Genomic DNA, 27720 nt, shown 5'->3' on the forward strand with positions numbered 1-27720 from the left:
TGTACAGCCAATCCGTTTATTTTGTGAAACGATGATGTAATCACCCCATGTCTCGACCCTAGTTAGACACCGCTACGTCATGTAACAGCAACAACCACATGAACAAACACTGAACGATTGTCTTTTTATTAACTAACTTCTAACACAGATTAATAAATGTACTGTTCCATGTTCATTTGTATACAGCGCGCAAGGTTTATGCGCATAGTCCAAGTCCTCTTCTCTGTTTTAAGTGCATCTCTGTGGCAGAATTACAGCACCACATACTGGTCTAGCATGTATACTACATCGTTTTGTGTCAGTTTCGCGGTTTTATGTGTACGCAGATATTTCTTGAGGGGGTGGGGGGGGGATCAGATAGGAAAATCTCTGGCTTCGTGTGGATGTAGCCTAAGACCAATGCTATACAGTATCTGTTTTCGGTATAGGAACATTTAAACAAGAATGAGTATGTTAGCTGTATCAGGCCAGACAGCAATGCCAGACCAGTATTGTATAGGTGCATCCCTAAATTTACTATTGGCCACTACAAAGAGAAACAAACATCAGCATGTATTCCTTATCCGACAGCAACATGTATATTCAGGCTGGTAAAGCATCAAATATGTGCCCTGTAAACGCATTCCTTCAGTCTACAACAAAGACATTATTGCCAGACCTGCTACACTCATCCTTTTCTCCCCATCTGTCTGTGTGTATTATCTCAATTGTGTCTCCATCTGAGGGGGTTAATGGATTAATCTAACTAAATACAAAATCCACACCTTCAGATTACATCTATCAGATAAACCGGGGCGGGGTGTTGACACTTGACAAGCACCTCCCCCTCCCCCACCCACCCCGTCACCTCCATCCCCCATGATGCTTTTGTACGGCACAGGCTTTGTATTCATCCCGATGAAAATTTAATTTGCTCTTATCTGTGCGGCTAAGCTGGGAAAAATACAAATCCGCCCAAACCGCCATCCCTCTTTCTCCCAGACTCTCGCAGGTATTATTACACCGATATCAACGTAGACGAGGAAGATTAATTGCAGATGTCCCCCGACTGACACCTATTCTAACACACTTCAATGATGAGCTGATGGATGGATAAAGCGAGAGGCGAGACGAGATAGATGAAGAGAGCAACACCGAGCGAGCGCAAGTTAGAAAGGAGAACAAGAAAGAGAGATAACATTGTCAGGCAGCTGAGGTTGACAGCAGGAGAAGAGAAGCACCTAGAGGATCAGCTTCTCTCGGTCTGACACCCCCTCCCCCTTCTTCCTCTTTGTCAGTCAGAGCCACAGCATTTCAGATAGCTGTGTGTAGCTTTCTATTAACTAAGTTGACACACAGTTATCTTCATCCACAGAGATCCGGCACTCAAAGGAAATATTTAGCTTCGCTTCAGGCAGGAGACTGGAAGAGGATGTTTTCTCCTCATTCAATGCAGCAAATCATCTCTTAGAGCCCATAAATCATCCTTGGGTCCTTCTTTTCTTGGTTGAGATGCAGAAAATGTCCTGTCAGATTTGTAAATAAGCACCTCAAACTCTAGTCTTAATGCTAAATGACTCCACATAAACTTCCATTGTGCCATTCTCGAGTTGTCACATGCAACAGCACCTTGACTTAAAGAAGACACAAACCTTTACAATGTCTGGATCTGTTGTCACTCAAAGTAAAGGCGCAAATGCCAAGCGACACACTTTAATGATGTCAGAATAGTGCCATTTATGGGCTTGAAAGGTAAAAGTGTTCTGTCAATTAAGTGTGGTGTCACAAATCACAGCATAGAGACCAGTTTCTGTATCGATTCTTTCAAAAAGAGAAAATCACATTATGCTTTAAAGAGTTTTTAGCGCTAAAAACTTTAGTGGTCAAAAAAGTAGACACCTTGACTTTTAGAGTAATTGGAAATCCTCCTCGTCGCGTTCCGAGTTCTTTGATTTATTCTATAAAGAGCTCTGGTGACAACTACTTCAAGAAAACCACCAAAGGACAAAGACAAAAAGAGGCATATGAACTTTAAAGATCACATTTAGAGTTTAAACCGATAACAAATTCACTCACCTCTCCCAGATGCTTAACTACACGCACTTTCTGTGGAACCTGAGGAGATTCGATGCTGCTCGCTCTTTGCATCACTGTTCTCTTTCCTCCAGGTTGAGGCTGACCCAATGGCCCTTCTAATGGGCTGGTCTGAGCAGCAGCTTGTCTTTGAGTGTTTTGTGGGGTCATGGTAATCTTCTGCTGCGGTTGCCATTGGCCCTGCTGGCTGGCATCAGGACCAGCGCTCTGTTGCTTCTGTGGCCCAGACCAGCCTGAAGTCTGTGCCAGAGGTTTAGTGTTCTGTAGACGGGCCTTCACGTTTGGGCGAGGGGAACTTAGACCTGTCAAAGGGTTCTGGGGGGTCCCGTTAGAGATCAGTGAGGGGACCGGCTGTGGGGGTTGGGCTGCTGGGGTTGGGTTGGGTGTGGGGATATGAGTTTGTGGAGTCTGGTTTGGGTTCTGGCCGCTGATCCGTTCCATCAGTTCTTTTTTACGCATCCCAGCCTGCATCTGCCTGCGCTGCTCCTTGCGCTTGAGGATCTCCTCTCGCAGACGCTTCTGTTCCTCAATCTTCAGTCTGTACTGACGTGTCTCCTCATCTTCATCTGGGTCCTAAACAACGACGAATAAAAATTCAGGATGAAGAAAAGTTTTGTTTTGGCTTGACGAGAAAACGTGTAACAAAAAATGTTAGCTATATAAAGTTAAATTTATTTTTAATGTAATCAAGCTTCAGTGTTGATCTCTTTGCCCAAGTATACGCAACATATCTGAATCAATAAATACAGTTTGCACATCACTTCTTTATGTGCACATAGCAGAGGTCAATTGTGACCCAATTAAAGGGGTAAGTTCGCTCAAAAATGAAAATTCTGTCATTAATTATTCACCCTCGTGTCATTCCAAACCCTTTAAAATAGTCCAGGTCACATCAGTGGTTCAACCCTTATTTTATGAAGCTACGAGAATACTTTTTGTGCACAAAGACAAAAGACATTCAACAATTGTTAAATCAAGTCGTTATTTTTGTTTTCTTTGTGCACAAAAAGTATAGCTTCATAAATTTAAGGTTGAACCACTGATGTCTATGGACTATTTTAATGATGTTCTTACTACCTTTCTGGGCCTTGAATGTGTCAGTCATTGCTGTCTATGCAGGGTCACAGAGCTCTCGGATTTCATAAAAAATCTCTTAATTTGCGTTCTGAAGATAAATGAAGGTCTTATGGGTTTGGAAAGACATGAGGGTGAATAATCAATTACAGAATTTAAATTTTTGGGTGAACTATCCCTTCAAAAATGTATACATGCAGGACAGAATCAAGCTACATTCACATTATCTATGTCTATTTGTCTGACTTCAAAAAAAAAATTTAACTGGTATGATTTCAGTTGGACTGAAGACTAAAGTGACTGAAAAGGCAAATTATTGCTTTTAATTGACTAAAATTTAAGGCATACACTTTCAAAAGAACTTTGTCTGTCTGTTTTTAATGGCATGCCAGCTTCTATGGCTATTTTCATGACAATACTCAGGTCAACAAACTGCTGAATAAACAGCATTCTGCTTAAAAACAAAGCTTTTACAGAAAGCATCAGTACAAAAACAGTAAAAAGTTGAGACAATCAGCTCAGGCTGCTCGATTATAACAAAAATCATAACCACAATTATTTTGGTCAATATTGTAATCATGATTATTTATCATGATTATTAGTGGGCCATATGACCAAAACTTTAAATAAATTATATATATATATATATATATATATATATATATATATATATATATATATATATATATATATATATATATATATATATATATATATATATATATATATACTTGTATATGATAATCTAATAAAAAAAAACAGCATAATCTTCACTGTAAGAATTAAACTTCAATTGTTACTTATTAAAGCTACAAAAAGTCCTTCAGTCTAGAGCAGTAAGTGATTTTGTCTTTGTCTTTTGTTGTTGAAATCAAAATCATATTTTGATTAATTGCACAGCCCTACAATCAGCCACAACAATATGACTATGATACACATAAACTAACATGAAGCTACAGCAGTGGAAAAAATGCAGTCCAAACAGAACAATTCCAGCATTTTAAATACTTGCAACTGCAAAAGTCTATGGGTGGATAACATGCTCAAAGTTAGCCCCTCCCCACATGAACATGCTACGCAGTATTACCTCTGGAGTGGTGCTTGACTGTGCAGCTGGACACTCTTTCTTCATCTCAGGCACACTGGGCTGCTCTGGTGCTTTGGCAGCTCCCTGCCCTTGTGCCACAGATCCTCCCCTTCCTGCTGGTCCAGCACGAGCTGGCTGCCCTTGCCTAACATTCTGTGTTGCCCTGGTAACAGGCTTTGCTTGCCCACTAGGCACTGGCGGGCGGTTATTATTGTTGTTTGAGGCGATGGGCAGCTCACGGAGATTGCTGTTGCGTTGAGGAGGAATCTGCTGCAGTGGAGAAGGAGACGTCTGAAGAAGAGGTGGAGGTGGTCAGATAAATGGCCTGACATTAATAGAAGTACAGCAAAACCTTTTGAGCTGACATACATATATATATATATATATATATATATGTTTAATTTAGGGCTGTCAAATGATTAATCACGATTAATCACATCCAAATTAAAAGTTTTGTTTACATAATATATGTGTGTATACTGTGTATATTTATTATGTATATATAAATACACACACATGCATGTATATATTTAAGAAGAATATGTTATGTTTATATATTAAATATATTTATATATAATATAAAATATAATAATATAAATATATATACATGTAAATATTTTCTAAATATATAATTTATGTGTGTGTATTTATATATACATAATAAATATACCCTGTACACATACATATATAATGTAAACAAAACTTTTATTTTGGATGTGATTAATCGTGATTAATCATTTGACAGCCCTAGTTTAATTATAATAAATATTTCTCTCGCCATCTTGCTCTCTGCAACAAATAGACATTTGATTGGCTAACCATTTTGGGTCTGGCATGGTTGTTTCGCTGCTGGTTGCCTTGCGGTCGGGACTGCATCTGTCTGTGGCCACTTTGAATCGACTGGCGGAAGTGGGGCTGGGAGAGGTGCACCATGGGATGTTGGTCCCTTGGGTGGTGTTGGTGGTGCTGTTGGTGTTGGGGTGGAGGCTGGGAGTGAGGCAGACCCTGGGGGGGCAAGTCCTGTCTATGTTGCTGGTGCAAGGGTTGATGGGATAGTGGCAGATCATGGTGGAGAGGCTGCTGCATTAGACCCTGAATACCACAAAACACAAAGAATACAGATGAAATGAGGACATTTACACTGAAATATAGGCCAGTCGTGATTGAGAATGGGAGTACTCTAGAAGTCAGCCCTGTGTAATATTTTAGTAGTCTTACAGACAAATAATTTGTCACAATGAACTGAACTTGCAACCAAAACCAGTTTATATCAAGTAGAGAAAAATTTTATAACAAGTTGTGTTTGATGATAATCAAGAGGAAATATTTTCTTGAAAGGAAGCTCAACCTCTGATGTGTAACAACTAACCCAGTGACCTCAAATAACCGTGAACTGACAAACAGTGCTAACACAAGAGGGCAGTCTTGTCTGCTGCTTAAAATCAAGACAGCAGCTTCTCCTTGCACAGTCCCCACTACACCTACATGGCTTACAATGGTTTCCAACCAAGCCAAACACCTTAGGTTTGTCTTTTTGTCATGTACACGAATGTTCGCAAAGTTTGGGCTCAGTAAGATTTTTTTTTTTAAGAAATTAATTATTTAGCAAGGACAAATTAAATGATGAAAAAGTGACAGTAATGACATTTATAATGTTAGGAAACATTTACATTTCAACTAAATGCTGTTTTTTTATCTTTACAGTCATAAAATAATCTTGAAAAAAGAAACTCTGTTTTCTGAATGATCATGTGACTCAAGTTTGGAGTAGTGGCTGCTAAAGATTCAGGACAAAAACTATTTTTTTTTTTTTAAATACAAGTTATTTTAAATCGAAATAATATTTAGTAATATTACTCAACTGCTTTACTGTATGTATGATTAAATAAATGCAACTCTGGTGAGCACAAGTCTACTTTCAAAAACATTTTAAAAATACATCTAACCTCAAGCTTGTGAACAGTAGTCTAAAGCTGCCATATTTCCTACTAAATTCCAGGACTGTAAAAATGCACATTAAATGGATTAAATGCAAAATAAAAGACACTGAAACCCCAATATTTTTAATATATTTTTCATGCTAGTTCCATGTCATGCTGTAAATTAACATGCAGAGTTCAACACGCCAGCAAGGCCATGCAGAATCTGGTAAACTGACTTACTCTCTGGCGTACCTGCATACCGAACGACATGTGCTGAGGGCTAAAGGGGGGTCCCTGCTGTTGGGGCGAGAAGGGCTGTCTGTGACCCACAAAGCCACGGGGACCAGGGGGGCCTTGAGGGCCTCCATGCTGTGGGGCCAGACCTGGCCGAGGGGGCTCTCTCTGGAAAATACCTCCTCCCAGAGGCACTTGGTTCTGCCTGAGCCCCAGAGAACCAAATCCAGGACTCCCGAGCCCCCCTTGCGGGGGGAAAGATGGAGGGCCTTGGCCCGATATTGGAAGAACACTGTTATTCATGAGGGGGGCAGGGCCTGGCTGGTCAAACATGTGCTGGCCTGAAAAACGTGGTTCTAGAAAAGAGAAAAGAAAAGAATAAGAGAGAAGCCAGATACCTACAGCATCAATTCTGACTGCTTCAGATGCTGGTAAACTCCTGGATGGAATAACAAAAGTCTAAACAGATATTTAAAACCATGCAGGTATGGTTTATGCACGCAACCAGTGTGACCACCTTAACTTGACCTTACCACCAGGGAAGAAGTGCTCTGGATCCTGATGATGTGGTGGTGGTCCTCTCCATTGATCCTGGGGGGGTAGAGGCCGCTGAGGTGGGCCAAAATTCCCTTGAAGATGCTGCTGGAAATCAGGAGGAGCCTGGAGGAGGACAGACAAAGGCAAAAAAACAAAACAAATCACACTGACTCCACAGAAAACACTATGACTATTCCAGCACCAACATATTATTGTTGACATGATTTTCAAAGCTAAAAAGCTTCTTATTTGTGTTCCTTATCTTCTTATTTAAAATGTAACTCTTCATATTAAGATCATAACCATCAGCTTATACCACTGAGGAATCTTTTATGCAGAAAGACAACGATTTGCATACACCCTTGAATATAAATCTTTATCCGTTCTCAGTCCTTACCTAACCCATTGCTCATAAAACTCAAAATCCCCCCTCTACCTTTCCAGAGGAAAGAAAGATAACGATCCTTACTAATCCTGCAGCTGAATACGAATCCCCTCTCCTTTATTCTTTAAAAATATCCTTCGCTCTTAAGAAATTAGCCTTCGTTCAAAAGGGCCACACTCCAGCAAACTGTGATGCTTAGCACCTCTTTACTCATTATAAATGACTTAAGATGCAATCAAACTTTTAATCCACGTTTTCAGCTCTGATCTTCAGTCGGCCAGTGAGTGTCACCAAGGCCAGCCAAGTTGCTTAACAGAAAGTCAATCAGGCAGCTTAGCTAAGCAACGGCCAGGAGGGAGCGAGAGAGAATCACATTGTTATTATGGACTTCATTGCTCTATTCAAAAGGTCAGCTCCTGTAACACAATGGGAGCTTAAGTACATTCACAATACCTTTGCAAGTTTGCATTCGTTTGATAAAAGCAGCATGTCCGTTCGGGGCGCTAATCTTTCGTAAATACCCATGGATCTGTTCAATATGTAACCAGTTATGATCTGCCTGGGAGATAGAGAGGGAGTGGGAAAGATAAATACCAAACAGGGGCTGCTGCCATTTTGGAGACAAGCCTCATGTGACTCAAAACACACTCAGCAACCTATTCATTTCTGCTGTTCAGGTCACTGACAAATTCTCAAAGATCAATCTTTGTTGCCTTTTATATCAAATACCTACATTTAAGCATTTTAACCGTTCAGAACACTACCCTGTTACCCCAAAAGAACATTTCAACAGTGAATAAATTATGTACAGAAAGAAAGCAGATTTTTGTCCATTTTGGTAGTATTTTTGCCCCACAACCCTGTTAATTTCCAAGCCTGATATACACACAAAACAAAATACAAAAATTATCTCATATTTTTAAACACATTCCTTTCTATATTTATACAAGTGTTTTTTTATAAAAACATATATACAAAAAAAAAAAATCCTTCTACTGGTTCTACTTTATGACACACTAAAAGGAATTTATCCATTCAACTAATGCCTCATTATGCAATAAATGTTATCAAGAAAACCTAACTTAAACTTCTACTAACTTGTAAAATGAAGCAAAGCTATGTGTTTTTTTAAAGAGTTTTATGATTCTTCTTCTACGACCTGTATCAAACATAAAATACAATATAAATATGTAGCATGGAGATTAATATTCAAAAACTCTGCAGTAGTAAATATTCATAGAGAAATTGTGGATCAGCCTATTGTAAGATGAGATGTGATCATATGCTAATGTATGATAATCAAGTGCCCAGAGGGCTAATGAACGCCGCTCTCTGCAAAATGCCAATGGCATTTTAAATGGTGTCCTGTCTGTACCAGACTGGCTATGAGAGACAGACAGCTGGAAGTGTGTGTGGAACTTCTCTCCTATTCAGCAAGATTAGGAACGACCGATCATTTTAGGTGTCCACACTGTGTCCAAACAAGGGGCCTCAGTACACGAGTAGGTGACAAATAACATGGACATGAACTTTCCTTTTTCAATCAGGAATTTAGATTCAAATTCATAATTGAAAGAGTACATTTTAGGTGATTTTTTTTTTGCAGTTAAATGGTTCTGCTGTGTGATCATTTTTTTCTTCTTCCTTTTTTCAACACCATTTCAGCTTCATGGTGAGAGTTAGGTTTAGTTATTCCAAATGAAAAATAAATAAAATGTTTAAAAAAAATGTTTTTTTCTGAAAACCTTCAAATGAAATTTGGATTTACCTGGTTAAAAACCTTTTCATAAGTATAAATCATATAAAACAAGTTTCTCAAAGCAGTTAAAGTATTACAATCCAGCAAAATATGTTTAATAGACGGTGGATTAAACATATGGGATGGTCTGAGATGGTCTCCTCCTCAGCAGTAATCACTTTAGCCACAGCATGGGCAGCTGCTTGATGGTTCCTCTACATCCTTACAGGCAAGTAAAGGGCTTTTACATCTGTTCTGTGTTTTCACGGTCTCCATTTCCATTTCAACTTGCAAATTCAACCAATACATGAGGATGTTTTTAGGTTTGAGTAGGGATGCACCAAAATGAAAATTCTGGGCTGAAACCGAAGATTCTGGATGCACTTGGCTGAAAACCAAAACCGAAAATGCTTTGTAATGATTATTTATTATTTTATTAAATATATAAAATGATTTTGTAAGACTTTTTAATTTAACTCAATCATTTTAATGATACTAAATAAAAAAAAAACACAAGCCAATAAAATAACCACACTTTCACTGAAAGTAACACAAAACTGGACAGAATTTATATTAATTTTGGTAACACTTTACAGTAAGGTTCATTAGTTAACATTAGCATTTATTAATCTTAGTTTATGTTAATTTCAACACTTACTAATGTATTATTAAAATCAACAGTTGTGTCTGTTAACAGTTAATGCACTCTGAATTAACATGAACTAACAGTGAACAACTGCATTATTAAAACTAACAAAGAAAGATTAATAAATACTGTAATAAATGTATTGTGCATTGTTTGTTCATGTTAGTTAATACATTAACATTAACTAATGGAAACTTATTGTAAAGTGTTATCTTAATATTAAATATCAATATATAATTTTTATTTATTTCTATGTAACAGAATCAGATATAAGTTGTTGTTTTTTTGGACTAATTATCCAAATAATGTATAGTCTTAAGCTATTATTATCAGCATGTGAGCAGAGCAGAGCATCACTGAAAGAATCATTTTACCAGCGTTGCCCAGTACAGCTGTACTACAGCATGTTACAGCACAGTAGCGCTACTGCAAACAGGAACAAGTGTACTGCATAGAAATTTCCTGTCACCATGTTATTTGAGTACACTTTGCTTTTCCGGTGAGGATGAGCGGTACACAAGCACATTCATAGAGCGGAAAATTGAGCGGAGCATCAAACAGCGAAAAGACCAGGAGAGTGAAACTCTGCCGTGCGGGGCGGGACACACCATATATATATTATTTTGTTTATGTTTTTCTCTTTCGGTGGCCGAAAATTCTGTGCATCCCTAGTTTCTAGAGACATGCCATCCACACAGCAAGACAAATATTGCTTTCAGTGGCTACATTCCAGTCAAACCAAGAAATACCATGATGTCTCGACCGTAACACACCGCAGTTTTATGCAGAGTGAAATCACTTAATTCTAACTCTAAGCAACGTGAGGTTACTTACCGGGAGTCTCTGTGAAGCGATGTTAGGCCTCGGTTGGTTCTGCACAGGAGGCATTGAGGGAACTGAGATTAAATGGAAATAGAAAAAGTTAGAGTCAGAAAAAGGGATGCAGAACGAGAGAGTGGGGCGGCGTAACACAGACACCATAGAAGTCTCTTCTTGCCACGTGTCTAAACCATGGTTTGTCACAGCTGGTCACAGAGAGAGGGCTGTTCTGCTGATTAAACTGTGCATCTCTCTCTCAAGCAGACTGGGCCACCTAATGAGATAAACTGACAGTCAAAAGGAGTAATTTCGCTGTGAATAATTTCACCTCCGCAGATGTGTGCATTTCAGAAAGCTGGTTTAATGCTGATGGACTGCCTACAGATTGAAGGCCATACCAAAGGAGGAAAAAAAAATCTTAGAAGGACTTGCGTGAAAATGCAAGTAAGCATCAGCCAAAAGTGCAAAGCCTAAAAATGAACAGGGAATCTGCTTGTTAAGTCGTGACGTAAGGAATACTGTTTCCGGCTCCAAGCCTATACTCGTTTCAGTTGAGAATGTCAACAGCTGTTTATGAGCACTATTTTATCATGGTGTCACATTTAAGCTAAGCTTAAAAAAATTACAGTGTACACTACAGTCTCCAGGCTCACGCATCCCGGACACCAATATTTTAACAATCCAATAATGAGTCACTGTCTGGCCATCTGAGATTTCACTATGACGATAAAGGTCAGGGTCATGATTTTTTTTTTTTTTTTTTTTATATTACACTACTCTGTGAGTGTATATTAACCCGGTTTGCTGTTTGTTTTGGCACCTAATACAGTGTTTAAACACGGAAATGTTGATGTGATATGTCAGACTTAAAATATTTTATATGGCTTCCTGAGTTGAGCATGTCTTATATTTTTGTTTTGTTTTTTCATCAGAAATGGTCATAATTTAGAGATAAATGGTAATTTTCTACCCGGATTTTTGCCCTCTGATTTAAATGCCACCACCCACTGCTGTGATTGGCATCTTTGCATATGAAATGAGCATTATAATAGGAACTCTTTTGAAAACTTTTACTGCATTTTTACTATAACAGCCAACAATATTTTATAACAGTGAAAAGTGTTGATAACAGCATTATATTTAGAACTACTCCCATTCCAACAAAGGTACTGCACTGTAGCCGAAAAAAGTAATGTCTACCGAGTACACAATGCAATGATCTCCTTATTGCAACATGATTTCTGCTGTCTCCCCAATACTGTCATCATAACCAATACAGTGGAAACATTATGTAAACAAGAGACTCTTGAGCAGTGTAAAATGTGTCTGCACATAAGAGTTTGAGAAAAAGCAGAAATCAAATCACTGATAGGTTGATTTTGAATTGACAGCTTCAACAATTTTAAAACAATGATCTTTGAATGTTTTCTGTATATAAAATAATCTGGTTTACAAGCTACAAATAGGAACAGTGTGAAGTTGATCATTTAGTGGCTTGATTCACTAATGCATAAACAGCAGTAAAACCCTTTGGACAAAGAACAATGCATATTACACACGTCACAGGTCATGATGATCATGAAATGCACTTTTTTGTTTCTCCGAGGTCAGTTTAGGCCTTCCTTCACCTAACGGCATATTGATGGACAGATAGGAGTTGTTTAGAACACACCTCCTTGATTACAATATGACAATGACACATTAAGGGGAGTGTCAAGGAGAATAGTGACATTTAAAAATCCTGTTGATTTAAAATCTGGGCTTTTAAGAAGGCTAGAAAAGAACATTTCATATTCTGAAATGGGAATTTAGTTTTGAGTTCTGAAACTTGTATGTTTTACTGCAGAGTAACCTCTATTATGTCTAAATACCAAGCAAATCTTGATTCATGAGGACTTTATCAAGCGGCTAGGTACTTTACAATTGCAAAGACATCTTAGATCAGATACTTAGACAGCCTTCATTCACCCAAGTATATAAAACTCAGGTTGGTGGTCTCTGGGGCCGTACCTTGCACAGGTGAGGAGGAGGGCCCTCTGAAGTGAGGGTTGATGTGAATGTTCTTGGGGTGATGCTGTTGATGCTGCTGGTGTTGGTTGGGATGTGCGCGTGAGTGCCGCGGCGGCGAGTTCAACAAGCGTGGTACATGTGTGTCGTGTTGTGCTCTGGGCCCCGGGGAATGGTGGGCCAGACGAGGCGTCATCAGCTGCAGCGGCTGCTGAGGAATTGGGGTGCCCGGATCCGGGAATAGCCCGGAACCTCCACTGCCTCTCGGACCAAGCAGACGAGACTGATGGTGGTGATGCTGAAGCGGAGGAGTCATTCTGAGCTGCTGCTTTAAAAAAAAAGAAAAAGAGAGAGAGAAAAAAAAGAGGTGAAAGAAAGACCATCAATCAATAGCGTAAGCTCTTTCTCTTTCACCCAAAAAAATCATTATCTTGTAGTGTTGTGACCTTGACTCTCAAGACGACCCCTTTAATCAAGTAATCAATCATAAGAGCCATGTGACTGGGAATGAATCTGAATCAAATGAGGAGTTTAGGAGGAATACAAAATGTTTAAGCACCCTCTTAAAAAACATGAATTGTGTCTCTGTGTCCCCATTGATTATGCTAAAGGACAACATCCTATTTCAAATGATGACTGAAGGATTGACTCCTTAAACTCAGAAATACACATTGCAGTCTCTTTCGGAAAAGCGTATATACTAGATTTATTAACTCATCATCAGATGAAGACAACTTGTACTCATAGTCAAGGGTGGAGGGGAATTTAATTAAATACCGCTGTATATACCGCTGTCTGAAGCGAAACGTAAAAGAACACATCAATGTCGAGGAATGACAAGTTATGTCAAAAGCCTGAAAAGGCTTGCCTTCTCTATAAAAGAAAATCAGCTTTAAAAAAAGAAAAAAAAAAGGTGCAGTGCGAACGAACGAAACGAACAGCTCAAGCGCAAAGGGATTACACCCTCGACAGATATTTAATAATAAAATAAGCACAGGAAGCTAAATCCTTCAGCAAAGTACAAATTTAATTTGGTGTAATGCCTCCTCAATGGACTCCCGCCAAGTTATTTGCCATAATCCATATATCAACATGGATAAGAGGGAGTGAGAACGGTGATAATTGACTTTTACTCAAAAGCAAACTGACTCCACTCCTCAAGGGTGAGACAAGACACAAGTCAACACACCACCACCAAAAACTGATGCATAAACTTTAATAGCCACAAAAGGCCCAATCCAATCGCTAGAGAACTGCTTGACCACCAGAGAAGTTAAAAACAGAAAAGCTGTCACTACTAACTGTTGTAAAGAATGTTACTGTTTATACACTAATTTTCAATGTTTGGGGTTAGTAAGATGATCACCAAGACAGTTATTTGATCAAAAATGCTGTAAAACATTAATATTGCAGGCCTGCCAATGCTGGGAAATTTTAAGCACCACATGTTGTGTTTCGTTAACATTCTTTAGCACAGTTTTGCATAGTCATCGAAATTGATGAATACAATACAACCCTATATTGTTGAGGAAAAAAACTGCCATTTGTGTGTATGTTTAAATAATCTGACTTCATTTCAGAGCATGGTTCCTGACTTCCTGGAAGCATTTTTACATATATTTACCTAGTTTTATGTAAATAATAAAGTAATATAAATATAAATAACTGAAAACTAGTACTCCTCTCTTCTTCAGTTCACCAAGTGATTCTGATACTGCTCTCCCAGTATTCTGTTTTGATTTCCCAAATATTGAGCAACATCACAACTACCCTGCCAAGACCGGCAAAAAAAAAATCCTAACCACAATGAGATACATTTTCAAGGCATTGTGAAATATATATTTGAATATCCAAATGTAAAAATAAAATAATGCATAGCACTCACTGTATGAATTAAATGGGGATGTAACGATTAACCGCGAGCTGGTTGATAATCGATTGAAATATGTGACAATTTAAACTGGTTGAGATGCCAAACAAAATCGCTAAACAATTGGAGTAGGAGTTTATATGAATGTATTTCTGAGGGGAACTGACTGTCTTTAGAAAAGTTTAGATGGTATTTTTTATTTACATCTTGCCTCTGAACGAAGCAAATTATAGAGTTCATAAGGGCGCTGCTTTGTTTACAGCGGTAACCAATAAAACACTATCATTGCTGTTCAGAAGCACCACCTGCTGGCGGGGACCATTCTGTTTTTCTTCAAATTTCGAAATTATTCAGTCTAATTTAGAGTAAAAACTGCTCATGCTGCATGCATGCAGCATCTTTGTTTGCATGATGATTAAAATGCAGTGGTTGCCTCTAATTTTAAATGGAAAGAGCACAGACAAAGCCTTATTTTTATTATATAAAGAGATTTCTTTTGTGTAACTTAGTTATTTGATTTGGGGTTTGTTTTAAAATTTCAATTTAGTTTTGTTATTTTTCAATTTAACAAAGAAACATGCAGCAATAGTCTAATAAAAGGACACCTCATTTACTGTATAATGTCTTGAATCTCATTTTGTTAAAAAAAATCATGAGAAAATCGAATCGTCAAATCAAAATTGTGATCAAATCAAAATCGCGAGTTGAGTAAATCGTTAGATCCCTAGGATTAAATTTACACTGATTCTTAATAAAGCTACTCAGTCAAGAGCAGTGAGTGATTTTCTTTCTCTCTCTCGCAGAATACGGTTGTCAGTGCTGTATTTGAGTCCTAAATGCGGAAAACATGTGTTTGTTAGCAGAACAGGACTGGACAACTAGTTGTCTATCACGTCATAAAGTGTGAAAGAGAGCCGCTGTACTGCACAAACACGTGTCTACCATGTGTTGCATGTTTTCATGTGTGGTTTCAATAAGTTAGTGACCGAGAAATGAGCTGTGTGTCATCTGACAGTTTTAGATCCAGTCTGTTTTTCTTCTATTAGTTTTGTGTTCTGCATGCTCCACTCTCCAATCAAACATAAAAGCTGTCGCTGGTTAATGAACATTTGATGGAAGTCGCAGCTCGATTGGACTCAGAAATCAGTGAAAAGACACAAGATATTACTTCGGTCACTGTTGCTATGGTTACTAGTAAGGAATATGGGCTTAACTCCTGTTGCACGTTCATACAGAGAGTATTCGAGACGCTACTGTAAGTTGCTATGTGAACTGGACTGTGATTCCGAGACTCACACCTGTAAGTAATGCTGATGTCAATCCCAAAAATTTACAGTGTGATTGTAGACGTAGATTCAATATATGATACATATCCCATTTTCTCCCAATGCTTTACATTAACTTAAAACATAATGCACTGTTTAATGTGAATACTCAAAGGATTTTAGGCCTGAATTTATCTCCATTTGAATGTTTGTAATCACCATGAAACTAATGCTAATACTTTCATAAAGTTTAGTTGTGAGGAGAGTGTTTCTTAAATTACAGACTGCGATGTTTTATTTTAAAACAGTGCCGGCCTTTTCCAGTGAACTTGGCTGATAATAACTGCTGGTCATATAATTGGTGCATCTCTCATGTTTAATTAATGCAGTCTTATCGCACAATTTTATTAGTGTTATTAGAACAGGTTAAGTAGGAGCATCAGTATTGTGTGTGTCGCTTCAGACCATCAATCTCTTACCTGCATTCCTAAGTTCACTTGCATCAGCGGAGGCCTTTGCTCATTTATTCTCCCTCGACTTCCAACTCCATCACCACGGAAACCTCCCATTCCAAATAGAGGGAAGTCGCCTCTTCCACCGGCTCCTCGTCCTCCTGCTCCTCCCCTTCCCCTGACCCCACCTCTACCTGCCATTCCTCCCCTCCCTCCATCTGCTCCTCGCCCTCGTCCTCCAAAACGGCCCTGCTTCCTCTGACGTTCCCTTTCCTCAAACTCACGCAGGTCTGCTTTAGCTGCATCAGAGAGCTCTGAAAAAAAAGTGGAAAAAAAACAATAAAAATACAGACTTATTAGATACTGAAAAATTAAGCTGTTGATTGTTTAAGATGGCTAATCTAATAGTTCTTATGAGGGATCACTTTAGCATTTTTTGTCCTGCTTAGGATAATGATAATAAACTAATATTAATGTAATAACATATTTGATTATATGCACTTACATAACATTGGGAAACAGTGACAGGTTTTTTTATTTATTTATTTTTTTTTTACAGAAAGTTTGGAATTTTACTATCGCAATATTAACCACTAAATTTTAAATTACTTCAAAAACATGAGCTAAAAAAAACAAAAACAAAGGGACAATAGATAACGCTCATATAATATTTTCAGTTAACCTTTCACAAAACAACAACAGCCTTCACTAATCACCTTCTGAACAAATGAATAAAGATATACTGGTAAATCTGTACAAAAATAGATAGGCTTTGCTCATGAACATTAATTGCATTATGCAATTAATTATGCTACGTAACCGAGTAGGTCTACCTTACTGACTGAAAAGAAGTGTAGTTAGTTAATAGTTAATAGTGTAGTTAAGTGTAGGGATAATAGAACATAACTCTATGACATTTTTAAACCTATAACAGCACAAAAAGCTGCTTCATTTGTTGATGACTAACCTAATGTGTCTGGGATGTTCCTCCTTTTACTGGTGGCATCGGACAGTCTGACCACTGTGTCATCTTTGCGCTCTGTCTTAAATCGCAGACGGCCAGATTCTTCAATATCTTCCTCTTCCTCATCAGACTCCTCCTTCACATCGGCGTCCAGTTCGGCCTCAGCTTCTGGATCGTTTTCATTCTCCACCTGAAGCATATACACACAAAAAAACCTGAAGAGCATCTTCATGAAAGAGAGGAGAAAACATTCTCTGAAGCAGCCAATCTTTACCTCCTCTAATTCTGTGACCTGAGAGCTGTCCTGCTCCTCAGTTTCCTCCTCATGCTCCTCCTCCTCAGGCACTTCCTGTCGGTCAGTCTGCTCTTCACTATACTCAGTCGGGTAATCATCCACCTGTGAAGAGCAATCAAATATTTACTCCATTCAATCGAAATTGAAGCAGGACATGAACATCAGGGCTAAACTGATCTCTTGTACATCATCCACTGAAACACCTGCTGCGGAGCGTGTCGTAGGTCAGCACTACCAGAACCTGTTCAATGCCAAAAACGACACTGATGAAGATAAAACATTAGAATGAAGCGAAATCACTTCTGAATGAAAATGTTAATGCCACATCTGAGAGAGAGGCCAGAAAGGCCCGGTGCAGCATTCTGAAGTTGGGAAGGGGGGCACTGAAGGGGAGTCTTCCTAAATTAGCATAACAGTAGGAGCCCAGTCTCATTACTATGCCCTATTACCATTCCTGCTGATATTTGAAATTCAATGAGATGTAAATGTTTGACATGATACACAGAGAATGGGAGATAAACACGCACACGGCTCAGTGGTGGTGAAAATATCATTGACTGTGTTGTCTTTACACACACACACACACACACACACACACACACACACACATAAACAGACAGAAAGCTCTGGCGCACACATAGCTCACTGACAGGGAAAATATCATCATCTCACTCGGAGCAAATTCTCACACACGCTCGAGCACAGAATGTACAAAAGCATCCGGAGAGACGGGCGCACACGACTTCTGTCGACTACCTTGCTGAACCTCACGTCCTCCACCACAGGTCTTGTCCCCCTCCTCACGCTCCTGTACCTGTTTCTGCTTCTGTAGCCACCACAGGTCCTGTCTCCCCCTGCTACACCTACAAGTCCTGCTTCGGGCCACCTGTTAAAGCCTACTGGGCCACCAGCCCATTCCCTCTGCTAAAGTCCACATTTCACTCTTTAAATTGAGATTTTATTTTGGGTGTGTGAATCTGAAAACGCTGTAACCAACCTAACACACTAAACCTAGGGATCTGAAGAAAAAGTGGGCATTATTAAATTAAAACTACCCACAATACAGTCATGCTCGCTGGACATTCACAACAAACACTTCTGTTAAATAGCCACACTGTATAGCCTTTTTTTGGATCTTCAAGTGAATTCAAATTTACCTCACTGTACCAGAACTTTGGTATCAAACATCTATTATACTAGAAACTAACTAACATATCTGTAACCGATGTGACTAATGTGCATTATTAACAGCCAAATACATTTTAAAATTCAGTCAAGCTGTCTGGAATGAGAAGGTTTTGATCTAAATACAATGACCGGTTATGTCTTACGTTAATGTAAACCCAGGCAGATAAAAAAATTAAGTAAATAAAAAATTTAAAAAGTCCATTTTTAAAGTTGGGTCAAAAGCAGTGACTCTTAACCTTTATTTACTTGAAGGCCCAGAATTGGCCAATACAATATCCGAATGCCCCCTATAAGATTTCCTGTACTTCTGTATTTTATTTTTCTAAATTTTTATAAGCAGAAACTGAAAGTATTTATATTTTACATTTATTAACCACAATTCATTTTGTGATTCCAGTTTCAAGAACTGCATGTTCTTCTTCAAAAAACACCCAAACAAACAAAAAAAACAGTAGTGATGAGTAAAAACATATTTATGCTTTTTTAGTGTTTTAGATTATTTTAGTATATTAATAACAATTTATTAATTCCAATATTTTAAAGTCATCCTCTATCCCGCTTGGAGGTCCCCAGCTCCCTGGTTGCGAGCCACTGATCCAATGATTAAAGAAACCGTACAACCAATTTTAATTACAGACTTGTTTTTCAGTCAAACCGCCACATGTCCTACTCTTCATTTTCAAATAACAACAAGCTCCCCTCCTCTTAGCTTATTTGGGACATGTCCCACTCTGCATTTTTGTAGAAGTCTGTTTCTTCACTGCTCTCTCGTGTAAGTAACAAAAACAAAAAGCAGTATTTCTCACTTTTAGCCATGCACATATTAGACTCTTGCCAACATGCGTATAGAGACGAACTTCTCACCTTTAAGCACCAGCACATTATTCAATAGCAATAATCATCAGAGGGCACCTTTTATAATGCATTTAGACAACAGAAATTTCACTGCTATGGAAAGTCAACAGTGCTCAAGCAAACTTATATTTGAAGAGACACTGTTTTTTTCCAGTCATATCCTTGAGAAAGTGCATGCTGTATGCTATAACAAAACTCTCCTGCTCATTTTGCTACTGTGAATCCAGATCTCAGTAGTAAGAATAAGCCTTTATCATAATGTACAGAAACATAACAGCCAAGGCCTCCGTGCACCTGTCAGCACTCTCCTGGACACCGATGATCAAGCGATCACATGGACAGGCAGAATGATCAACGACATCTGTCCTGCATTAAAGGTCAATGAAAGTCAGAACAAAGGGAGCAGTCTGATGAGTCTTGACTCCTGCAGGATTTTATCAGTCTCTCAGTCTTTGTGTAAAGTGACTGACCCTGATGCTTCATGACCACTGTTCGCCAAACTGTTTCTAATCTCTGGACTATTTTGTGTGTCTTTGAACACTGAAATAAAATGTTGAAATAATAAATAAAGATATTTTTGTATGCATACTAGTACACATACAAATTAGTAGTGCCTCAATTTAATAGAAATTTAATCAAAATGGCAGTTTTGGCTCCGTAATCTCAACTTCTAGCACAAATCTCAATATGTAATACAAAAACATACAAGAAAAAAGCTTTTTACTCTTTTTCAGTTATATAGGATCCCATATTTATCACCATTAATAAATAATTATGGGATAAAAATGGGATCCTATATAATTCATGCTCTAGTCATGGGTTTATATTATATAGTGTATAGGTGGATGTGATGATTTCTACACAAATGGAAATTGTCCAGTATTTCAAATGGAAGGTGTGTGTTTTTAGTGACTGAACATTGGCTAATGAATGATGACATCATTGGAATTATTGATTTTAAAAAAAGTGGGTGGAGGGATTGAACTGTTCAACACACTGAAGAAGGCCTTGAGCCAAAACATTGGTGATGAATGGAAGATTATTTTTGTGATCATGGTCTCATGTGCTAAGAACAAGCATAACACAAAGTCGGACCGACCTAAATGACTATGACATGTTTCCTGCACACAGCACAGGAAGTGACCACCTACAGGGAAATAGTAAATCCTTAAAACCGTTCCACATATTAACTCTGGATAACAGTAAACACAAAGATGCTAAGCCTCAGCAGGTAAGCTACAAACAGCTGGAAAAGGTAGTTTTTCACCTTTATATGTACAACAAAATACCTTCCCATGACTGTTGAAACAATCACACTTTAAGGAATTTTGAATATGCCTCTCATTAGCATAGAGCTGGGAATAGAAGTAGTTGTTGTAGAAAAAAAAATAAACCCTGCATCTGACCTAAGACAGCTGTTTATATCTATTTTTACTCAATCTGGTCAGAGAGCATCCAGTCTCCTCAAGACTCTATCACTTGGGATTGTATTAAGAATCTCCAGTTCCTTGTTTTTCCTCTTTTCATCTTACTAACTTTGTCTGATGTCCGATTTATAAATGAATAGACATTTTTAGTAGGAACTTTCCAATGAATTAGTTCACAAAATTGATCTGAACGATTTAGGTCTCAAATTCTCATACCGCATGCAGTTCTCATTTTTGGGTGAACTGCGCCTTTAAGATCTAAGCAAATAAATAAATAAACATGTACAGGAAGCACACAACTCATCAATCATGAGCCTGTGTCATGCTTGCTAAAGACTACTTTAAAGAAGGTCAATAATCTTTTCACCTACAGCCAACTTTATCAGATCCTGTCTGAGACTTCTTCCTATTAGCCAGCATGGATTGGCAGGACATCTGCTGAACAAAGACAGTGAAAAGAGTCTCTCCCTGAACAAAACCTTGAGGCCTGAGGGTCACAAAGCATGAGGTGTCAGGCTGCAGACGCGGAGGAAATGTGGTGGGGGATTATGGAGAGTGTGTGTAAGCAATAGAGATAACAAGAGAAAGCATTACGTACTTGAAAATCATCATCCAGTGGCTCGTCGATCTGTAGTTCCAGCACTTCATCTTGATATTCTACACAGTTCTGGTCTCCTGTGTATTCCACCCCTTCATCTTCTCCCTCATACTCCCCACCCTGAGAGAAACCCGGTTGGCCGCCCTCTGTCTCCTCATAGGAGTATTCGGTATATCCACCTCCAACAGGGTCTTCATCTTGAAGGTGACCAGACGTGCCCAGACCCAGTGTGGCATTTAAACTCACAACCTCACCCTGACCACTAGACACAAAGACATCAACAGACAAACATGCGTTAAACTCTGGACAATAAAGTGATGAGTTTGTTGAGCTTGCCCTTAGGTTACCACAATAACTATATTAGAGACTGAAGTGAAGCGTGTCACCTAAAATTGCTATTTTAAACTCTTTTTTATACTGCAAAAAAGAAAGCCGTTGATTAGGGCAGAAAGTGTCAAAGTTAGTTCAATGTCATCTCTAATTATGTTATGGATGAACTGCTCTATTGATTTTAGAGCACTGAAGCTTTGCATAAATTATGGGGTGAAGGCAATTTTGACCCCACAAACTGAAAAGTGAACAGTTTAGGTAATGCTGTGTTTTATATTAATTTTAAGCATACATTCTTTTATGGAACAATAACAAAAAGTAAAAAGGCGAAAATACTTTTAATATCGGCTATTCTGGGATACTGCAGACTATTTTGGAACTCATAAACATAAAAAGCATCTCATCTTTAGCTTTAGCAAACAGTAGCACCAACTGTCATAACTTAAACCAATTATAAATTTGTCATTTAAGAAGATCCGCAATTAGTAATTTAACAATTAACCCAAAAGAAAAGACCATTTTGAACATGTTTACACTGATATGAGTGTCATATCAGTCTTCTAAAACAAATCTTTTTAAACTACATATTGCAAGGGCAAAGTTTCACCATAATGTGATCATATGACCAGACATGTCTTATAATTTGGCAGTTACTAATAGCAATTCAATTTTCTTCATATTGCACTTTCTGTCAGTGCTCATAAAACAGTAACATAAAAGTACTTGAATACAAAATCAAACCAGCAATATAACTACAAGCACAAAATATGTTAAATTGAAAGACACAACATTAGTTACTGTCTTGCAATCAAAGACAAAAAAAACCATTAAAACAACAACACAGGTCTATCTGGAAACCCAATTCTGTATACAAAAACTGAAAACATATCATAGTAATGAATTTTCACTCATGTCTCTTGTCTAAACGATCCAACAGCTTATGTTTTTCAGGCAAAGAAGTGACCAAAAACAGCAATTCAAGATAACTAAGAGATTTTGAAATGCCTAGGGTTTTATTTGTAGGTTTTAGTTAGGGTACCTTGTGTTTTGGTCCTCTTCATCACTTTGTAAGAGGTCATCGTTTAGCTCCTCATCTGACATCTCTGACGGGTTCTGGGGTGGACAGATAAAGAATAAATTGAAAATCTTCTGCTTAATACACTTGATATTTTAGTGAGATCGTTACATATGTTGTTGGCCTTATAAATCTTGACTATTAAGCACACCTGCTGGAAACAATTTATGTATTCCTATCAGTTAAGATTGCTTAAAAACACAAAAAAAGCAGCAACTGAAAGAACAGCTATAAAAATGAGTTTAAGCAGAGGTAAAAGAAACTGGCACTGATGGAAATCACTTGTTTACCTTTTTTGATGACAGCCAATCTTCTTCAAGTAAGTCTCCCTCCTCCAAATCACTGTGAATTGATAAATATATTATTAAAAAATATGGAGCTTTCACAATAAATATCTAAATTGCCTGAATGCCTGATACCATTTCAGCAGAGCAAATCAAGATATTAACTTCATTTGCTTTGCAGACACCACACCCCATGGCAACCAATAGAGTCTATATCTATGCTGGTGTGATTCATTTTGAATGCTATGAAAGACTAGGGTTGGGCCGATAGATGATGTCATCGTCCATCGCCGATTGCTGACGACATCATGATGATGACGACATCTTGATTGCTCCACCACCACATCCCTCCCCGATGTCATTGTCCAATGCAATGTTTTACAGTAGACATCACCCAACCCTATGAAAGACTCTTGCTGGAATGCTATTGTGCTTCTGGTAAACTGATGCTCTCTTTATTCGTCTTTTTCATTCTGCCTAATAGACCAATTCCAGTGTTTGCAAACAGTGATGACGTTTTTTCTGGGCGGAGAGTATCTAATGGCAGATAATTACAGTTTTAACGTAGCAGTCTATTCAAGCCATGGAATAAAAGAATAAAAAAATTAATTTTGAGTTTATATTTCAAAATTCTAACTTTTTTCTTGTGATTCCTGGATTATATCTCACAATTCGTGTAAGAAAAATCAACTCGTCATTCTTTCTTTTTAGTTTATAATCCCACACTTCTGGCTTTTTTCCCACAGAATTTAAAAACTCGCAATTGTTGACTTGAAGAAAGTTATAAAGTCCGAACTAGGAGATATACACTTTCATTTGCAAGAAAAAAAAGTCAGAATTGTGAGATAAAATAGGTAAATGTTATGTAAAATGTTATAGGTTTAAATAGTATTTCATGCATGTATTTCAACTGTAGGGCTAATACAATATGTCCTCATATTAATATTATATAGACCTATTGTTTAAATCAAATTTATGCTTTAAAATAGGGTTATCATAGCAGGTTTCATCCATATTCTGTCCATTTAAACATCTGCGTTTATCTTCAAATGGCGTCTTTGATGACAGTATTATATAATAAATTATTTGCAGCCCGATTCTGACATCCAAAGGCACAACAATAATTTTTTTCTCTTATTCCATGGATTTTACCTGTTTGCCTCCAATTGTTCCCAGTGTTTTTCTGCCACCACTATGCGTGCGCAGCTGCAAGTGATGTAACTGTGACGTCTACTCCAAATTGGTCTATAGAGCCATGAAAACTAAGCCAGCAATGAGACAGTGAAGACTTACCTTTCCAAGTCGTCATCTTCTCCTCTCCGTCTTCTTGACCTCTCAGCACCAGGCTTATATTCATCAAACTCATCATCTACACACAGACAAGAGAATGAAACACATTAAGCTTTCATTACACACACACACACACACATACATACATACATACATATATATATGGGGGTGTAAAAAAATATTGATACAGTGAGTATAGCAATATTTAGTCGATTATTATAAAAAAATTATTGTCGTTTTGTAAAAAAAAAAAATTATTACAAGATTCATGGCAGTTGTTTTGTTTTGAGTTCATTTCCCGACCGCTAGATGGCAGTCTTCATCTCTGAACAAATCCTGAGTGACAGGGAATACTAGCATTCAAGCACGCCACTAATGTTAGCCTTAATATAGTTCACTGCTAGTAATGGAGGATGAAATAATTGTCCCAGTTCCTGTTTCAGTGTATAAAGCTGAAGTGTGCCGTCATTTGGGCTTTTATGGTAACGTCCACTGGGGGACCGTGGCGCGGGCACCGCCTCGGTTCTGCCGCTTGCCGCGTCCCGTGTGAAGAGGCTCGCGCGGGGCACAGCAGGACCCAGCGTTGCAAGTAGTGGTCAACTGATATTGTTTTTTGACAGCCGATGCCGATATCTTGGAAAACAGGGGGGCCGATAGCAGATTTAAAGCTGGTATAGCGTAATTTTTTTTTTTTTATCATCAATTTTTAAGAAATTTGAAATCATTTGACAATGGATAAAAAAATAACTGTGTAAAATAAACATACTTTAGATGACAAAGTATTTTTCACAAATAAATAAATATTTAATAAAAATATGATTAAAAAGGAAGTAAACACTAACCAACAGGGCACTCAGTATTCTGGGAAGTTTTTGTGCATTGGGAATCATATTTTTCAAATAAAGCACAGGTAACACTAATTTTACATACCGCACACAGAGAAAATGACATGAATATGACAGTGGGCAAAAGCATAAAGTGCAGCATAATTTGAAATCACAAGTTTAAAGTTTAAAGCATTCAATTCACATGGACCGACCGTAACACATAGAACACGCGATCATGCACTTCACAAGATCTCACAGCTGGATTTGAATAAGTTTGCAAGGTTTGTGAAATGAAATGTTCATTAGCCATTCAAAGATTTATTTAAATTATATAATGCGTATTTGCTTAATGCTGACAGCAAACGAGAAAGTATTATAATGTTTGCCTTTCTATTCCTAATAATATAAAAGCAATCATTATAATACTCTATGTATACATTAATTCCTTTGTTTAACCGTTCTTACGGATTATTAGACAGACTTCTATCCGTATTAGACAGAACTGTTAACAACGACAGTAAACAAGAGGGAGAGTGTGAACACTGTGTGCTCAGGCGCTGCTTTTCTCAGTGCCGGCAAAATAAAAGTCCCGCCTTGAACACATCGGCCAAGCAGAAAAACGAATCGGCCAATGCCCATATTTAAAAAATGGCAAATATCGGCCCTGACGATATATCGGTCATCCACTAGTTGCAAGGTTTTCACAACAAAGGCCGCCTAAATACTACTGAAAACTAGCCCAATCACGTTTCGAGGGGGATCCCCTGGTAGAAATCGCCTTCAGGTGGGGTAAAATACACATTTTTGGTGGGGTTCCCCTGGTAAAATTAGAATTTTAAGGGCTAAATATCACGCTACTGGGGTCACTTAAACCTGCCGACATGAAAAACAACCTGCGGCAACAGTGTAAAAGTAGCCCAATTCCGTGGGAAAATCGCAGACTTGGCAACACTGCATGCGGTAGGGTGTCTTTGCGGCTGCAGCTTTCTCTCGTGGTGGGGGCGTTTTGTGCAGTTGCGGCAGTGCTCGCGTCGTGGTTTCGGCGATTCAACGCGGAACATAAATACTAACTGAAAAACCTGTGAAATCCAAGTGGAAAGGTTCAACATCTGTATTTATTTTATTGTTTTACAATTGTTTTGTTTTCTTTAGGAATCCTGTAAGCACTTAATTTTTCATTGATATTAAGCAGATGTAATTTTTCATTCAGATCAAAATGCTATGACATTGTCACAATTGTAAACCTTTAAAGCAGGGTTTAAAAATATATATGGTCTTTTTATAAAATACATTTTATGCATATTATACATTTAACTAAAGGATCCTGCAAGCACTTTAATTTTCTCCCTTTACTCGTACTGCACAAAAAGTGGTTCAATAATGTTGAATGTTACAGGGACTGATTATTGCAAATGCAGATCCCACTGTGTTCTGTTTGAAAAAAAATGTATTTATTTATTTATTTATTGCTAAGGTTTGCATATGGTTGTGTGTTCTTAATGACAGCTTTCCTAAAATTATTTCCTATTCCTAAAATAATAAATATCCCAATATATCGCCTTGCTTACAGTATCACAATGTATATCGCAACATATTGTATCGCAACCCCTGTATTGTCAGTTTCTTGGCACAGCCCTACCCTACCAGTCAAAAGTTTTTGAACACTAAAATTTTTAATGTTTTTAAAATGTTTTTTTGTATAATGTTTTTCTTTTAAATAATTATTCTGCTCACCAAGCCTGCATTTATTTGATCCAAAGTACAGCAAAAACAGTTTAATTTTGAAATATTTTTACTACTTAAAATAACTGCTTTATTTAAAATGTAGTTTATTCCTGAGATCAAAGCTGAATTTTCAGCATCTTTACTCCAATCTTCAGTGTCACATGATCCAGAAAACATTCTAATATGCTCATTTGCTAATTATCAATATTTAAAACAGTTGAGTACATTTTTTTTTTTCAGGATTCTTTGATGAATAGAAAGATCCAAAGATCAGCATTTATCTGAAATAAAAAGGTTTTTCAGGATTCTTTGATGAATAGAAAGCAAAAGCTTTGAGTCAGTATGATTTCTTTTTTTTTTTTTTTTTTTTTGGAAAGAAACTATAGAAATTTTTATTTAGCAAGGATGCTTTAAATCGATCAAAAGTGATGATTAAGACATTTATAATGTTACAATTTCTATTTCAGATAAATGCTGTCCTTCTGAACTGTCTATTCATCAAAGAAACCTGAAAAAATTCTGCTCGGCTGTTTTCAACATAATAATAAATTATTTTTGAGCAGCAAATCAGAATATAAGAAATGATTTCTGAAGGATCATGTGACTGGAGTAATGATGCTAAAAATATAGCTTTGAAATCACAGAAATAAATTACATTTTAAAATATTTCCAAATATAATTTTTTTTTTTACTGTTTTTGCTGTATTTTGGATAAAATAAATGCAGGCTTGGTGAGCAGAAGAAAATTTTATA

General features: G+C 37.6%; 1 protein-coding gene across 4 annotated transcripts in view; it reads right to left on the minus strand.

The window, feature by feature from the left end:
• rbm33a (RNA binding motif protein 33a) overlaps positions 1 to 27720 on the minus strand; it is a 44806-nt gene that overhangs the window by 15274 nt on the left and 1812 nt on the right. For 2 of the 4 annotated variants that reach the window (XM_042728048.1, XM_042728046.1), the window contains exons 2-15: positions 24419 to 24494; positions 23132 to 23183; positions 22806 to 22879; positions 21437 to 21698; positions 17348 to 17470; positions 17077 to 17263; positions 16137 to 16423; positions 12526 to 12850; positions 10531 to 10592; positions 6924 to 7050; positions 6397 to 6746; positions 5054 to 5326; positions 4235 to 4525; positions 2056 to 2646 (exon numbers count right to left, since the gene is read on the minus strand). In XM_042728048.1, coding sequence (XP_042583982.1) covers positions 2056 to 2646; positions 4235 to 4525; positions 5054 to 5326; positions 6397 to 6746; positions 6924 to 7050; positions 10531 to 10592; positions 12526 to 12850; positions 16137 to 16423; positions 17077 to 17263; positions 17348 to 17470; positions 21437 to 21698; positions 22806 to 22879; positions 23132 to 23183; positions 24419 to 24494 — 3080 coding nt within the window. The remainder of the gene's footprint in view (positions 1 to 2055; positions 2647 to 4234; positions 4526 to 5053; positions 5327 to 6396; positions 6747 to 6923; positions 7051 to 10530; positions 10593 to 12525; positions 12851 to 16136; positions 16424 to 17076; positions 17264 to 17347; positions 17471 to 21436; positions 21699 to 22805; positions 22880 to 23131; positions 23184 to 24418; positions 24495 to 27720) is intronic. The other 2 variants (XM_042728049.1, XM_042728047.1) reach the window with 2 other exon arrangements.

The sequence above is a fragment of the Cyprinus carpio genome, chromosome B7 (genome assembly GCF_018340385.1).
Source record: "Cyprinus carpio isolate SPL01 chromosome B7, ASM1834038v1, whole genome shotgun sequence".
NCBI lineage: Eukaryota > Metazoa > Chordata > Actinopteri > Cypriniformes > Cyprinidae > Cyprinus > Cyprinus carpio.